Source organism: Falco punctatus (genome assembly GCF_963210335.1).
Source record: "Falco punctatus genome assembly, chromosome: 2".
NCBI classification, from domain to species: Eukaryota; Metazoa; Chordata; class Aves; order Falconiformes; family Falconidae; genus Falco; species Falco punctatus.
Window position 1 is genome coordinate 10,324,405 of NC_137581.1, and position 15,523 is coordinate 10,339,927.

Here is a 15,523-nt window from a genome sequence, read left to right on the forward strand (position 1 = left end):
AGCAGCAGCCGGGGTGCACCCACACTCCGGCATTACACCTCCACAAAACAGAAAGAAACACAGAGGACAGATGTGGGGTAGTCAACCCACCTCCACAGGGGCACATTTCTCTCTGAAGCGTCTTTATAGCTTTTCAGGGCGTTGGGTATTGAGATACAATATTTCTTAAAACAAATCTCTTAAAATAATGGGGTTTAACTTTCCCCCCCACCCCCAGGTTTGCCCCGCTGGCGTGTGCCTGGCAGAGGGTGGCGCGGCCCCGTGTGTAGCAGCCCCGGCAATCACCGTTTCCCTCCTCACCGCACATTTGTAGCAAATTAAAATAATTAGGGGATGGCAGGCTCTCTAAGACATGCGGGGAGAGAGCGGGAAGGTACACGGGAGGGTGTGCACGTCTGGACGGACTGACATCCCTCAGCAAGCGCCCGGGTAGAGGCTTCGGCAGCCGGGCCGGCTCCGGTATCTCCAGCCTCGCCCGGGCGTGCTGGCGGGAGGACCTTGTCCCCGGGCGGGGCCGGGGGGGAGAGCGGAGCCCTCACGGGCGGCGCCGGGGGTGCCTGTGAGGCGGCCGGGCCGTGGCCGGAGCCCGCCTCCCGCCGCCTCCGGGGCGGGCCGGGCCGGGCCGCGGCGCGGCGGACCTCGAGCGGGCGAGCGGGTGGAGTGGGCCGCCGCGATGTGGTCGTCGCTCGGCAGCGTCGCGGAGCCGGCTAGTCCCAGGGCAGCCAGGGGCCGCTTCTGGGCTGTGGCGCTGGGAACAGCGGCGGGGCTCTTCCTCCTCGGGTTCCTCATCGGTACGGTGCAGGCTAACCGTCCTTCGGATCGCGGGGTTCTCCCCGCCCTCCCCGGCCCTTCCAGCCGGGGGAGACGGCTGTGAGCCGGGCCGGGGGCGGGAGGGGGCGGGAGGGTTCCAGCGCCCGGGGCTCTGTGCCAGGGAGGTGCAGTCGCCGACCCCTCCTGGGGTGATCAGCTCCTCCGCAAGAGAAAAGGGGCCTTTGTCTTTTTGACTTATCTTTCACTTTCCTTTTACATAAAGTAGTTACGCTGTGGGCGTGAGAGGAGGCGCTGGGTTTGTGAGGAGGGGACAGGAGACCGGCCCCTCGACCCTGCTGGCTGCAGCTGCACCAGCCCAAACCGGAGGGGCGGGAAGATAAATGCGGGGCTGGGGCAACGCCGCCAGGAGGGGTGAAATAAGACTTTGATTTAATGTCCCATCTCTTCCAGGAGGGATGAAATAAGTCTTTAATTTAATGGCCCGTCTCCCCCTCGGCCCTGGCCGGCAGGCCTGCAGGCTGCTGCCACACAGGATTTCCTCTCCCCAGCCACCCAGATGGATCAGGATTGGCATGCGGGAGGAAGGAAAACAAAAGAGCCACTTGTATTTCGAAATGCCTTTTGGTGTGTACTTGAGGTTCCTGGCATCGGGAAGCCCAGACTGAATTCCTGTCTTGTGGAAAGAGCCTTTCACTGTGCCAGTGACCAGTGCCGTGCCGGTGCCAGCTTGTTACCCGCTCTCTGCTCCCCACCACTTCTCTCCTTTGCGCTACCCATGTCACTGCTGCTGCGTTTGCGCTGAACGTGTCCACAGATGTCAGAAACACTTTCTTTCTAGCCAGGTGTTCCTCTCATCACTTACTCTGGTAATGTCTGCACGGTAAGGGATGGATTCCAGACGAAGAGCCAGACAGACCAGAGAGTGAGAAAGGAGTTGCAAGACATCTGTTCCTTACAAAGGGTGTCTGTGTTTCTGTGCATTTTTGTAAAGCTGCTGCCTTATTACTGAGGTGACTGACATGACTGACAGCACGATGTTCTGGTGCTAAAGGGAGACAGTCAAGTCTCCTTAGAATCTACAGTAAAACAACTGTGATGAATAAACATAGTATTTTAATCCCCCTCAATATCTCCCTAGGTAAGTTGAGTTCTCTTACTGTGTGGGGGACTGCCATTGCCATCACAGTGCAGGCTGACATTAGGTTGTGGCTGCTTGTCTGTGCTGAGAGAAAAACAGTTGTAAAATACACAGTGAAAATCTTGTGATGCCAAAGAGAAATGGTGTGTGTCATGGGAATGTTGGACTGGTGTTTTTACTGTTGTATTTTGGTGTGTTGTACAGGTTGGTTTGCAAAACCTGCAGAAAAGACGACATCGAGTCCTCATGAGGACATGAAGGCGGCATTTATGGCTGAAATGAAAGCTGAAAACATCAAGCAGTTTCTTTAGTAAGCAATGTGTAGATTAATCAGTCCAAAAAAGAAAAAAAAAAATATTTCAAGCAGGAACCAGCCCAAGGATGCCACCAGACAGGGGATGGTGTGCAGGTTCTCAGACGTAGGTTTTATTTAATGCCTCCCAATTAAAAATTAGCCAAGCTTTTCCTCAGCATTTAGTGAATGCTTGTACAATGAAGTGGAAGTTCGGCCATTCTCTTTTCAGTCTACAACAGCGTTATCTTACATTATTTTTTATGGAAAAATCATTCACTTCAAATTAGGCTGTATGAATGAACTTAAATGAGAAGAGATTAAATGGAAAATAGTAGAGCATGTCAATGTAAAAGAGAAGAAAATCATACCAGTGTCTGAGCCTTTAGTTCTTCCTACAGGTTAGGCCTTAGTACTTTATTTCTACTTCCCCTTCACACTTTGTCATGCTGTGACCAGACCAAATTTCTGTTAATTTGTCACCATTCCAACCTTGTACTTACTTCCACGAAGAAAGATAGGTTTCCAAGCTCTGTCCCTCTCACAGTGAATAGCTAGGACATGGTAGATACCTGGTGTCATCTCATGGTACATTAGACTGTTCATAATACATCTAATAGTCTTAAACCTTTAGAGTCTTTTTTTAAAGACCATTTATTTTCCCCAATATTTTTTTTCATTTCATCTACCCTTTAAATTAGGTGATCTCAAATATAGTTTTATTTATTTATTAAATCATGTAAGCGAAGTTGCTGGCATTTGTTCCTGAAAATTCAAGCAATGCAAGGTAACAATATATATATATTTTAAAATCTATTGCATTTTAATACTATAATTGATTTTGCAATTTCTGTAACTTAGAAGCTTTAACTACAAGGAAGCTGGTGTACTGTTACTTGTTTGCTTTAGGGATCTTGTAAACAGATTAATTTTCTCTTAGAAAAGTATAGTATTTGTTAAAAGCATTAATTTATTCCAGTCAATAACAGACTAGAAGTCACACTTTTTTGATAAAAAATTATAGTTTGTGGAAAGAAAGTGTTAAAGTATCGGTTATTTTAGGAGTAATCAACAAGCTTGGGTTTGCCTTAAATTCCCAGCCTGACTACATAGCATGAAGTTGTATCTTAGTACAAAGCTAAATTACTTTAAAAACCATTTTTGGTTTATAAGACTGTGGCAATCCCACTGATTCCATTTTAAATGCACTTACCATAAACTATTGCAAATAATTTAGTTGGGAAGTACACTCTCCTTGCTATATAACAGTCATGTCCTGGACTATATAAACGTTGAAAACTGATGACTTAGGATTTTTTTTTAAAGTCTTAACCTGTGTTTTTGCTCCTACGAAGTCAAATGTTAAACAGCTCTGTAAAAGGACTGCTGACTTCTCAACTCCCTGTCTCTGTGCAGCAGGAAACATTGTGCCTCATTTACTGGCATGCAACCAGTTCTGTGGTGAAATATGGCAGATATTTAGTCACTGCTCAGAACTACCAGTACAGTCAACAAATTAAAGGAGGAAATGAAGAAAAACATTCAGTTAAATGGGGTTATAATACAGGAGAATGTTATTGCATAATTCGAATTTTGATGAAAACTTGAGACTTAAATATTCTTAGCTCTTACAGAAAACAGCCTTTGCCTCTAACAGTAACTGTGCTTATGGTTCAGTATGTCACCCAGCAAATGGTACTGTCACTGTAACAGGGACTTTTGGTAAGGTGTTGGTACTAGGTGTTGACATTATCAGAAGAACATGGTTTTATCAAGCAGAATTTGGCTGCCAAGGACTTAGGACTTGTTTAGTTTGGAGAGAAGGATGCTGATGCTGAGGGGTTATCTCATTGCTTTCTGCAGCTCCCTGAGAAGGGCAAGTGGGGAGAGAGGTGCTCATTTCTTCTCCCTGGTATCCAGTGGTAGGATGTGTGGGAATGGTTCACAGCTGCACCAGGGGAGGTTTAGACTGGACATGAGGAAGCATTTCTTTACCGAGAGGGTGTTCAGACCCTGGAACAAGCTTCCTAGCAAGGTGATTGATACCCTAAGCCTGTCAGTGTTTAAGAGGCATTTGGACAAACCCTTAATAACATATTTTAACTTGGGCAGCCCTGAATTGGGCAGGCAGTTGGCCTAAATGATTGTTATAGGTGACTTCCAAATGAAATGGTCTGGTTCTGTTCAGTTCTATTCTAAGTGTATAGTTCTTTCAAAGTGCTTTGTTGGATGGCTTTGTTCTCACATGAAGTCAACAATTAAAATTTTTCCCAGTCTTAAACCCCTTCCTTATTGAAGATGCAATTTCCTTCATTAATGCCAGCTGGTGCAACACATGCTTTTGTGGCATGTTGATGGCATGGTCATATGACAGGATGAGGTCATCATGATGACAGCCTCATTCAGCTGGGAGTTTCTTCAGCTCACTTTACCACTGGACTTTCTTGATGGTCTAGACAATGTTTTTTTTCAGACAATGGGTTGCTTACTGTTTATGGTATCTTTCACTTTTTTTTTTCACACTGCATAGCTTTTAAGTCACAAGCTGTTGAGTTTTTCTGTTCCTTGTTTGTAAGCCACAGTAAACTCACTTTCTTATTTGCCAGCAAGACATACTCAGAGTAAACTTTTAAATAAATCAGTATTTCTGCCAAAATTAGCTAAAATAGTGGGATGCAAAGAGAATATCCAGTTAATTAAAAGTAGAGATCAGGGTAATTATGCACATTTCTAAATTCAACACAAAAAAATAATGACACTCAATGCTTTTATCCCTTTGCAAGGAAGGTCAGTCTCATTATGGATAGGAGTGACTGGCCTAACGTCACTTAGAAGACAAGGAGTAAGGGACAAGACCCCATAGCTGATGAGATCGTGCCATTCTTGCTAAACCATGCTGTGAGGAAGATGCAAACATCTGTGATAGCTCAGGACACACTGAAAACCTTTACCTCAGTTTACATATAACAGGCAAAAGCATAGATGCAGAGGGGTCTAGGTCCTTATTTAGCCTGGGTACATCTGGTCATCTCTAGGGGGTTTATTTCCATCTAGGCTAAGAGGAGTTCTGCTTATGAGGTGCAATGCTTGATACTGATTCGTTGCTTCTTTTTCTCTAGCAATTTTACACGGCTTCCTCACCTAGCAGGAAGCAAGGAGAATTTGCATCTGGCACAGCAAGTCCAAGCTGAGTGGAAGGAGTTTGGTTTGGATTCTGTTCAGTTGGTTCATTATGATGTCTTGCTGTCTTACCCTGATGACACTAAGCCCAACTACATCTCAGTAATTGACGAGCATGGAAGCGAGGTACAGAAAACACCATTTTTTGCCACCAGGGAACAAAATCACCTTCATATACCTTGGAAGACTGGGAGGGAAAGCAATCCTCTGCTCTGTTAATGGCGTTGGGCCTGATCCAAAGCACACAGAAATCAGGAATTCTTGTTTGCTTTTATAATTTGTATCTTTGTTTTGTAATGTATGTACTAGGAATACTAATAATTACTCTGGTTCATATAGCACACTGACATATGGATTAAAGAAGAATGATGTAAGAGAATTACTTCATGTTATACAATTGTTTTAATATTCTGTTATTTAAAATTAGGAAAGCAGCTGCCGTCAGCATCATTATTTTGCATTGATTCATTATACGGTATTGATGATTGTGCTAAATTAAGTTTCTTGAAGATTAGAGATTAGGCCTGGACGTGTACTACCACAAGTAACATCAGTTCATTACAGAGCTTCTCTAGTGCTCATAGAAGCTCCAGGAATGAGCAGAATGCAAGCGTTTTTTACCATTACGGTCTAACCTGCTCTTATCTGCTGAACTGAGACCACCTTAAGGGACCCTGTGATCATTTAAGCAGGATTCTGTGCCAAGGGTAGAGATGGGATTTGCAAGATGACACATTGAATCTGCATACTAAAAAGGATGCCCAGTGCTTGCTAAAGTATCGGCCACTCCTTGTTTAGAGTCCTAAAACTAGAGTCCTTTAAACTGCAAGTACCTGTGAAACGTGCCCCAATAGACAGTACTCCTTTTCCATGTTGCCTGATTTACTTTTTTTCTTTCCTTCTTTCCTGTTAGATTTTCAACACATCATTATCTGAGCCCCCTCCTCCAGGATATGAGGCTGTTAAAAGATGTGGTGCCACCCTACAGTGCGTATTCAGCCCAAGGAACGCCTGAGGTAACATAGTAGAATAGTATAAGAAATGGAGGGACAAATGGAAACAGAATTAGAAATAGGAACAGAGGTAGAAATAGAAATAGAGACAGAAATAGAAATAATAGAAATAGAAAAGATGGAATGCCATAGCATAGTGTAGCATAGCATAGCACAAAATAGCAGAGTGATACAGAATAATGTGAAACTCCTGGATCTTAGGCTTTAGTTCAAAACCTGACATATCACCAGCAGGAAAAATGTCCTAGCTCAGATGTTCTTAGGAGTTTTGCTATAGAGTAATGTTCAAATTGAACAGTCTTACATATATGTTTGATTTTTTTTCTTTAGTTTGAGTCAGAATTGGGTTTTATTTTTACCTTTTCTTTAAAAATTATGATAATAAATCTTCAATGTTCTGAGCTGCTATAAGCTTCTCCAGGTATTTCTGTGACTGTGCACCATTGTTTCCCATCTTGGTGAACAAATAAGACTGTTACATTTATTGGCCAAATGAACAATCTTAATTTTCAAAATGCTGCTTGCCCAAGGCTCACACTGACAGGTATAACTACACGATGTACAGTATGATTGAAAATGGCTTTTGCTACCATTTCTAGCAGGCAGTAAAAGTGTTGCTGTGATCAGATCTTAACATTAATCCTTTCTATATTGTGCTGCTGGTACCAGCTGATGGGTTTTCTTTTATAAAGCTGACTGTGTAACAGGAGCCTTCTATCCTGTGATTGTTAGTGGATTCAATTAATATTTTGTAAGATTAGAAATGTTTTTTTGTTTTTCTCAGTATCTTTCCTGTCTACACATGGAATAATTTAGGTTGGCAGGGCCCTCTGGAGGTCATTTTGTCCAATCTCTTCTTTAAAGTTTGATCTGACTTTGAAACCTGCTAACAATGCTTTTACTCACACAGTGCGTTACTAGTCATGTACTTTCTGAAGTTTGTTAATAAGCTGTGCAAGTCTAGGAAACAAAAGGTATCTTATATTCAATTGCCTCAGGCACTCAAAGTGAGCTGGAGAATCAGGCAGATAGTCTGTGCCCTAGGATATGAGACCTTTGAGTGTTTCAAGAATTGCAGTTGGAAAATGGATTCTGACTTTGTATTGTAACATAATATCCCCAAAGAAAGACAGAATAACCTCCTTGCTTTACTTGGTCTGTGAAGAGCTGTAGTAAGTGATGGGGTACGGGCAACAATAAAAACAAGTTTAAGAAGCTGCAGCTTCCTCCTTAGAAAATTATTTTATTTTAATTAAGTACAATAACTTAGTTTCTGAAAAAAACCAAACCACAAACCTAAAAAACAGATTTTATTTTTTTAAATGTGATGCTTATGTTCACCTTATTACATAGTATTTCAACAAAAGCTCCAGGTACCTAGCTAGCAGTGTTAGCAATTATAGTCTCCAGTGAGCAGTTGTCTGCACCTGTACTGCAAAACAGCACAGGAGGGAGCATGTATGGAGCTCGGCAGCGGGAATACTCAGTGGGTTCAGGGTCAGGCTTGTTTATGTATTTTGTGTTAAAACCCATTCTATTAAAAACCACAACTAAGTTGTGGAGAGAGGTCTTTGGAACTTGCAAACTGCAATCATCAGTCATAGGTTCTCTTTTTGCTCATTGATTTTGCAAACGGTTCCTGCATAAAGCACCAAGTTCAATGAAGGGAAAAGACGGTAAAGTACCTGCATCCCAGCATAACTGTAGTCTCATGAAGAGGCCACCTGCCTGGGAAACAGGAGAAATGGTCAGCGTTCTTTCCACTGAGAGAGGCCAATAACACAGCTCACATTTTCTGGATGAGTGCTATAATTAGGGAGTTGTGGAAATGCTGTTCAGCACTGCTAGCAATATTACTTTTTCCTGCAGCTGCTTTTTGAAAATAAGTGGCAGTGACTGTGTTTTGAAGGTTAAATACTGCTAGAGTGGGATAGTAGCTGCTAGAGTGGGATAGTAGCTACTTGCCTGCTGAAGTGAGACCCCACAAAGATTTAGAAGTAGTTCCCACTCATTTCAGGTTGTCGGTAGATGGAACATGGAATATATCCTCTTCTGTCATGAAGATGGACAGCAAATTTATGTTTCTTCTGTATGGTGTGTTTTAACTAAATCCCAGTAAACAATCAGATGAAAACAGTTAAGTTTTGAGCAGACAATTCTTTTAAAAGAAATATTTAGCAGATAGCAGACAAAGTAGCAGAGTCAAATTCTGTCAGACAATAGTAGTGTTTTGAACATTTAGCATCATAAATAATGGTAAAATTCTGCTTTTCACTTCCTTTTTAAGTGACTGCAGAAGTACTTCCATCTAGTTAATGATGGTCGCAGGTGAGAGGTGTAATTGAGATCTTTAACTATGCTAAAAGAGCCCAGACAAGATATTTTATGAATCCACATTACATTCTCAAACCTTGCATTTCGTAATAGTTTTATAAACATGAGGGATTTTATTACATCACTAGGAAGTTATGACGCAAAACTGTCACAATGCCCTGCTGAGAAATTTATTACATTGATGTAGTTCATAGTCCTGTTAATGAAAGTTAAATATGAAAATTTTTCAGAGATGCTAAAAGAATTTAATTAATAAAGCCTGATTTACTATGCAATATATTAAATATTGCCAGAATCTTCAAATAAGTACCTTTAATGTAGTTTCAGAAATCTAGAGATTGAATCTTAATTATTGCACAACACGCAGAAAATGCCATGAGTACAGATTATGTACTTTATATCGGGTATAGTTATGAGAGCTTCTAAAGATCAGAGCTGTTCTTATCTTTATGTGATGGCATCTGCTTAATGAAAGACATTATTTAAAAAAACCCTGTAAAGTGTGAACAGGTTTTCAACATAAAATGTTACTCTCATGTTTTACGCTTCATTGTAGATCAAGGGCCCTGCATGTGAGAACCCTGCAGGTTGCTGTTAATTATTATAATTACAGTTCTGCACTTAAGTAAGCCAAACTATTGAAAACAACATTTTTGTATTTGTCATAAAAAATACAATAGCCTACAAGCGTAGGTATTCTCTACAAGATATTCTAAAGAAATTATGTTAAAATGGGGGACCAAATTCCCCTTCTGCTTAATCTAAATAGACTTGAAGAACTGTCTTGACTTCAGTAGTTACACTTGATTTTACTGAGGGGGGAAAACTATTCCATAAATTCAGAAAAGCCTACCTGAGAATAATCCTTGTGTTTATGAATTAATTCTCTGAACAGAGAAGACCAGTCTTACTAGGTGTGAAACCGCCTTATTTAAATACAGTCCCCTTTATTTAATGGATTTTTCCTAACTGCATTAATTTTGCTGAATTTAAGAAGAAATTGCAAATTAAGCAGATTACTGATGAAACCACTACAGTCAAAATGACTGTACCACAGTGTTATCGGGGCATGCTGTATGCTGTTACATGAGACCACCTGAATGTCTAGTCCGTGATATTTATTGGTATAAGAGGTTTAAGCATATGCCTTTTAGAAATTAAATTGAAGACCTCTGTGAAAGTGACTAGTAATATGGGGAAATGCACTAAGAGTTTCCTGTCATCTGATTTTAGTTGTCTGAAATTGTAGGCATCTTCCCTAAACCAGTCTTTGAGGGTTGTTAGAGACATCTACTCTTAATAAATGGTCTTTGAGATATAATCAATGAGAGGTATATCCAGAAGGCAATTTATTCCTTCCTAAAATAGGTTTTTACAATAAGTTTGGGGTGAATTCGCCTAGAAAGGGTGTTCTCGGGGAATTTTCCAGCTCTTCACTGGCTATGGAGTGCACTACTGGACCTTCTTAGGCAATGCACACAATTTTCAGGTAGCTGACATTAAGGAAGATGAATCACACCTCCAGTATTGAATAGCACGGTTGAAACAAATCATGAAGAATACTTTATTCATGTGCAACGTGTATTTATTTTGACAGGCAGCCACCTGTAAGCTTCTGCAGTATTATGAATAAGAATTAAGCGCTGAGAATTTCAGAGGGCATTGACATCTTACTATGTAAAATACAATTGATATTTACTGTGGTGTCTGAGTCCAAAATACCTCCAGCTGTCCAAGACTGACTACAGCTTAAACAGACTGTGAAAAGAAGTAAGTGCCATACTCTGAGCACTTACTCTAAGTTTCTCATTCAGAAGTCATATCTTAACATTTTCTATTGTGGACAAAGTCTGGCAGCTTTGGATGGTAGGAGTCTAAATTCATTAGAAATCACTTACCTATATATTTGTCTCATGATCAAAGAAGAATTTATACTGAAGCCAGTCCCAGAGCATATTGTTCCCAGCTTATTCTCCTACTGGATCACATCCTCCTTTTGACATGCTAATTTATGTTCTTGTTTCAAATTCTACCTCTTTCTATCAGGGTGAATTAGTGTATGTGAATTATGGCCGCACCGAGGACTTCTTTAAGCTAGAACGTGAAATGGGAATTAACTGTACAGGCAAGATTGTTATTGCCAGATATGGGAAGATCTTCAGAGGAAATAAGGTAATGCCTCTATATAAAAACATTAATTGTGCTGTCCTTCAGTTGATTTCAAGAGACTGAAACACTTAATTAAAATGATCTGGAGATTACTTAGTGTAACTGAGTTTTCTTAGACCTGTGTTCAAAGATGACCCTTCAGTAGAAGGGAAAAAATACATGTTTGATATGTATATAATACATCTGTAGGATAAAGGTAAAAAAGTTGGAAAACAATACATATTTTAATATTAATTTTCATACTATAAATTGCTCCAAAATATTACTAATAGTCTTGGGTAATGCACTCTTAACTCTGAACTAAACTGTTCTCCGGTTGGTTCAGCTGTGCTTTAAGATGCTTATATTGTGTTTCTTTGTAATGGTTTCTATACACTAGACAGAGACTATAACTATATGGAGGTTATTTTAAATTCTGTATTTGTTTATTCAATGTCCCTATCATATAAATATTTTTAAACTAAAGATTTCTGCAGATATCCATGGCCTGACAGGAAAGGACATAATCATGTACATGCTTGAGGCATACATTCAAGTTATTTTCTCAGTGAGGATGTGAGAAGACAGTCTATTTTAACTGTGTTTGGCTCTTGTACAAAAATCAGTTTTCCCCAGTGAAAGTGACATGTAACTCATATCCTGGGTCATTTTTACAAAATTGTTACTGCTTTTAAAGATACTCTCTGAATGGGAAAGACTTAAAAATTGAAGAAAGTGTTGCTGTCTATGAATCTTTTCTAAAAATGAAATACAAACCCTCGAAGTTACTAATATCTAGAAAGGCAGTTGTCCTGTGGTTTCGAAATTACATGCCCTCATTGACACAAAGGGACAATATGTTAATTCTTACAGGAATATTTGTAATGACTGTTTATATACTGAAGTATTTGGTAGCCTGTATAAAATCTGGAGAACCATACATTTTCCGACTTTCTAATGGTGGGCAAGAATAGCATAGAGCATGAAGGCAAGTACTGTGTTTCCAAAAAAAAGGCTATGGTATTTCTGAATTAAAATACCCAAATTTAAAACTGTTAAGGATTAGTTGTCATGCAGTCACTATACATCACTGTCATATCCAGTAGCAAAAGTGATTGGGATGTCAGAATGACATATATTTTCTCTCTCTCACTCTCTACCAACCAGTATTATACAATCATAAAGTCTACCATGAGAATACTTTTTAAAATCGAAACAGTATGCAGTTCAGGCCTTCTGCCATAATGAGCCTAAGATACACACTCTAATTTAGTCTTGTCAACAGCCGAAGACAGTGTCAATCTCTCCAATAATAATCTTCCTGTGTAGTTTGAACCCTGAGATACATTCAGAAGATCATTTAGGTAAATAAGGTAAATACATGACTAACTGAAAGACAAGGTTTTTTCCACGCATGATGTGTACATTTCAATAGTCAATTGATTTGATCTGGATGACAGAATACAAACTCAGGTTATGTAGTAATACTGTGAAGGATGTTTTCTGTGCCACTGCAGTTATCTCCTAACTAAAAATCTAAGCAGCAGCAAACCTCTTAATTTCTTATGGAACCTGATATATGCATATATATTTTCAGGAAATTTTCTGTTACAAGACAGTTATAGGCCCTTTTCTTAGCCCAAGCACTGTAAAAGGCCCTGAGGAGTAATCACTGTAATTTATAATACTTTCTTTTGCTCGTTGAACTCTGGTATCAAGCTATAAAGGACTGGATAGGGACCAGAGATATGCTTTGCAGGTGAAGAATGCTGAATTGGCAGGTGCCAAGGGTCTTATTCTGTTCTCTGACCCTGCTGACTACTGCGCCCCAGGAACAGATCCCTATCCAAATGGCTGGAACCTTCCAGGTGGAGGAGCCCAGCGTGGAAATGTGTTAAACCTGAATGGGGCAGGGGATCCTCTCACACCAGGTTATCCTGCAAAAGGTGAGTAACACTAGAGAAGTCATGCTCTGAGGGTCTGGTTTCAGGAAAGGGGTGGGGGTTAGTGAGGGTGTTCTTTCCCTTGGAACAAAACACATTTTTTCTTGGTCTTCCTGTTTCTCAAAGGAGGCAGCTTTGGGCTTCAGATCAGTAGGCCGCTTGTGTAAATGGTGCATGAGAGAAAGTGAGTGAGGGGATGTTAAGGGAGCCACACAGTGCAGTCCTGGGCTGCTTAACTTCACAGATGTACCCAAGTTAGCCCAGAGATCATGACAGAAATATTCAACAGCTGAATCCCTGGTCTTTTCTTTCTGCTTCTCATCAGTAAGTCAGCAAGGAGCCAACCTGCACAGCTCATGGGTTTCTTTGCTTTTGCAGTTCTCCTTTCTGCAGGATTTGGGCTGCTTTCACTGCACAAGAGCCCATGCTGGCAATGCTGAGATCTTTCATGTTGGGACTCATGTCACCTGGCTGCAGCTGAGGCTCCTGGGAAGATGACCATTCCCCACTGGTTCATGACCTTCACCTCATGCTTCCTCAGCTGCTTATTTGAGCTCTGCCTAAGCTGTTCCATTTAGCACCTAACCCAGATCATTTTGACTGAAATGCATTAAGAACCATTCATGACAGCACTTGAGCCAGCATGTCTGAGGGAGGCAGTCACCTCAAGAAGAGTCATCCCAAAGTGATGGGGAAAGTTTCCTCTAGCCAGCACAACTTGAGCTGGAAGAGGATCCATGTTCACAACAGCAGCATGGTAGGAGCAGACCATGAGGAAGATTTCTGGTTCCTCATGCAAGGGTCAGTGGTCTGATAGGTGAATCCCTGTCTGCTTCTCTCAATAAGGGCCCCTGTGAATGTTTTATTAAGGAGGAAACTATTTTTTTCCATATCTTATCTGCTGGCTTGCAAACATCAAATTTTGTTCACATTGTGAAAATTAAGATTCTCATTTGTAAAAAACCAAACATTATTTGTGTTTGAGCTTTGTCAAAACAAAACCCAGACTTCATTTTGTTCAGCAAACCAGAATATTCAGTAGCCCACTGTGTAAGATTTTATCTTCATCTCTTATCAACTGGCACAATTCTTTTAGTGCCCAGCTGAATTTTCTAAGCATCAGACTGTGGGCTTCCTCTTTGCCCTTGTTCTTTATCTGTGGCTTAGTCTGAAGTTCTTTCTAAAAACATTTCAGCACAAATAATTAACAAAAGATTTTAAAATTTCCAGCTGGCTCTAAATGCTTGACTGCAGACGCTATGGGAGATCCTTTGTTGGTGTCTCTCTGAAAACATGATGAAGCATAAAGAAGGAAATCACTGAAGTAATGTCAGCCTGACTTTGAGGACAGTGAAATAATTATCCCTGACTCCAGTGTTAGGACTGTGCTACGAACTGTACAGATTCCTTCTGAGAGTTTTAAATATGAAAATATCTGTCTTTTGCTTTCAGAATATACTTACCGATTAGACAAAGCCAGTGGTGTAGGTCTCCCAAAAATTCCAGTTCATCCCATTGGCTATCATGATGCCGAGTCATTACTGCGGTAAGTGTATGGGAGACATGAGGAATTTCAAGCAGACTGTTTGTTGAAAGTTATGAGAGTATTTGAAAATAAAGGGAAAAGACTTTTTCACTGTGCTTCTACTGTAGCTGTTGAAATAGTATGGTTGGTTGTCATTAGGTTCTCTGTGGGAGGTAAACATGCTAGCTATTACTACATATCAGGTCTGCGCAGAGCGATCTGGAAATGATCATTTGTAATATATCATGATCAGTCAAGAATACTGACGTTATAAAGTGCCTCTCAGTTTGAATAAAGGCAAAAATTTTTGAAGGTGGCATGAGACCTGTCTTGTGAAAAAGAGCACAAATGAAGTCATTCATTTGTCCAGGGAATTACTGGCCGTGCATGTTTGATGGGACAGTATCTGTACTGTCCTGTTAAATGAAAGCGTGTGCTTTCTCTCATCAGGTGTATTATGTCGCTTAAATATGAAATGATGCCAGCGAACTAATCTAAGGGCACTGTGGAAATTCTGGAGTATTATAGGCTATTTAATAGTCACCTACCAGTAAGTAAGTGTGCTTACTAAACATACAAGTCACATGAAGACTACCAGCTTGCCAGAGGAATTAAAATTCATAATTATCTCAACAAATCGAGCAAGTTATCTGAAAAAAAACTAAGATGTGATTCAGTTGGCAAGTGTATCATTCCCCTAAAGATGTAACAGCAATCATCTGTATCAACTGTAGAGGGAGAGCAGGAAATGCCAGGGTTGGCTACAGTACCATGGGTAAGTGTTTAGTGCAGTAAGTGAACATAATCTTGGGTGTTTATATAGGAGCTTTACATCTAAATCATACAAGCAGTCATTCTGCTCTGTCTGATGCCTCTGTTTGAATACAGAGTCAAAAAAATGTTCTACATTGGTTTTCTATACCGGTTTCTTCTGAAGTACTGAAACTATTTATTTTTATGTGAGGCAAAATTTGACTGTCTTTGGTGGTTTTGCATACCTGATGTTCATTAACACTATTCTATTATTTTTCCTATTTCCTCCCAAACTTTACAGACTAATACATCTCAAACTTTCTCCTCTGTAAAACTTTACAGTCATCAGTGTTATGAGTATAACTGCTGATAAAAGATAAAGGTATCAGTTAAAACCCCCTCTTTTTCCCACTGCCAGCTGGTAGT

General features: G+C 40.5%; 1 protein-coding gene across 1 annotated transcript in view; it reads left to right on the plus strand.

Moving 5' to 3' along the window:
* Window positions 1-659: 659 nt before the first annotated feature.
* LOC308058796 (putative N-acetylated-alpha-linked acidic dipeptidase) overlaps window positions 660-15,523 on the plus strand; it is a 31,342-nt gene continuing 16,478 nt past the window's right edge. The window contains 8 exon segments of the mRNA XM_080375145.1: window positions 660-791; window positions 2,114-2,219; window positions 5,321-5,507; window positions 6,295-6,345; window positions 6,347-6,397; window positions 10,775-10,900; window positions 12,636-12,822; window positions 14,272-14,365. Coding sequence (XP_080231271.1) covers window positions 674-791; window positions 2,114-2,219; window positions 5,321-5,507; window positions 6,295-6,345; window positions 6,347-6,397; window positions 10,775-10,900; window positions 12,636-12,822; window positions 14,272-14,365 — 920 coding nt within the window. The 5' untranslated portion in view covers window positions 660-673.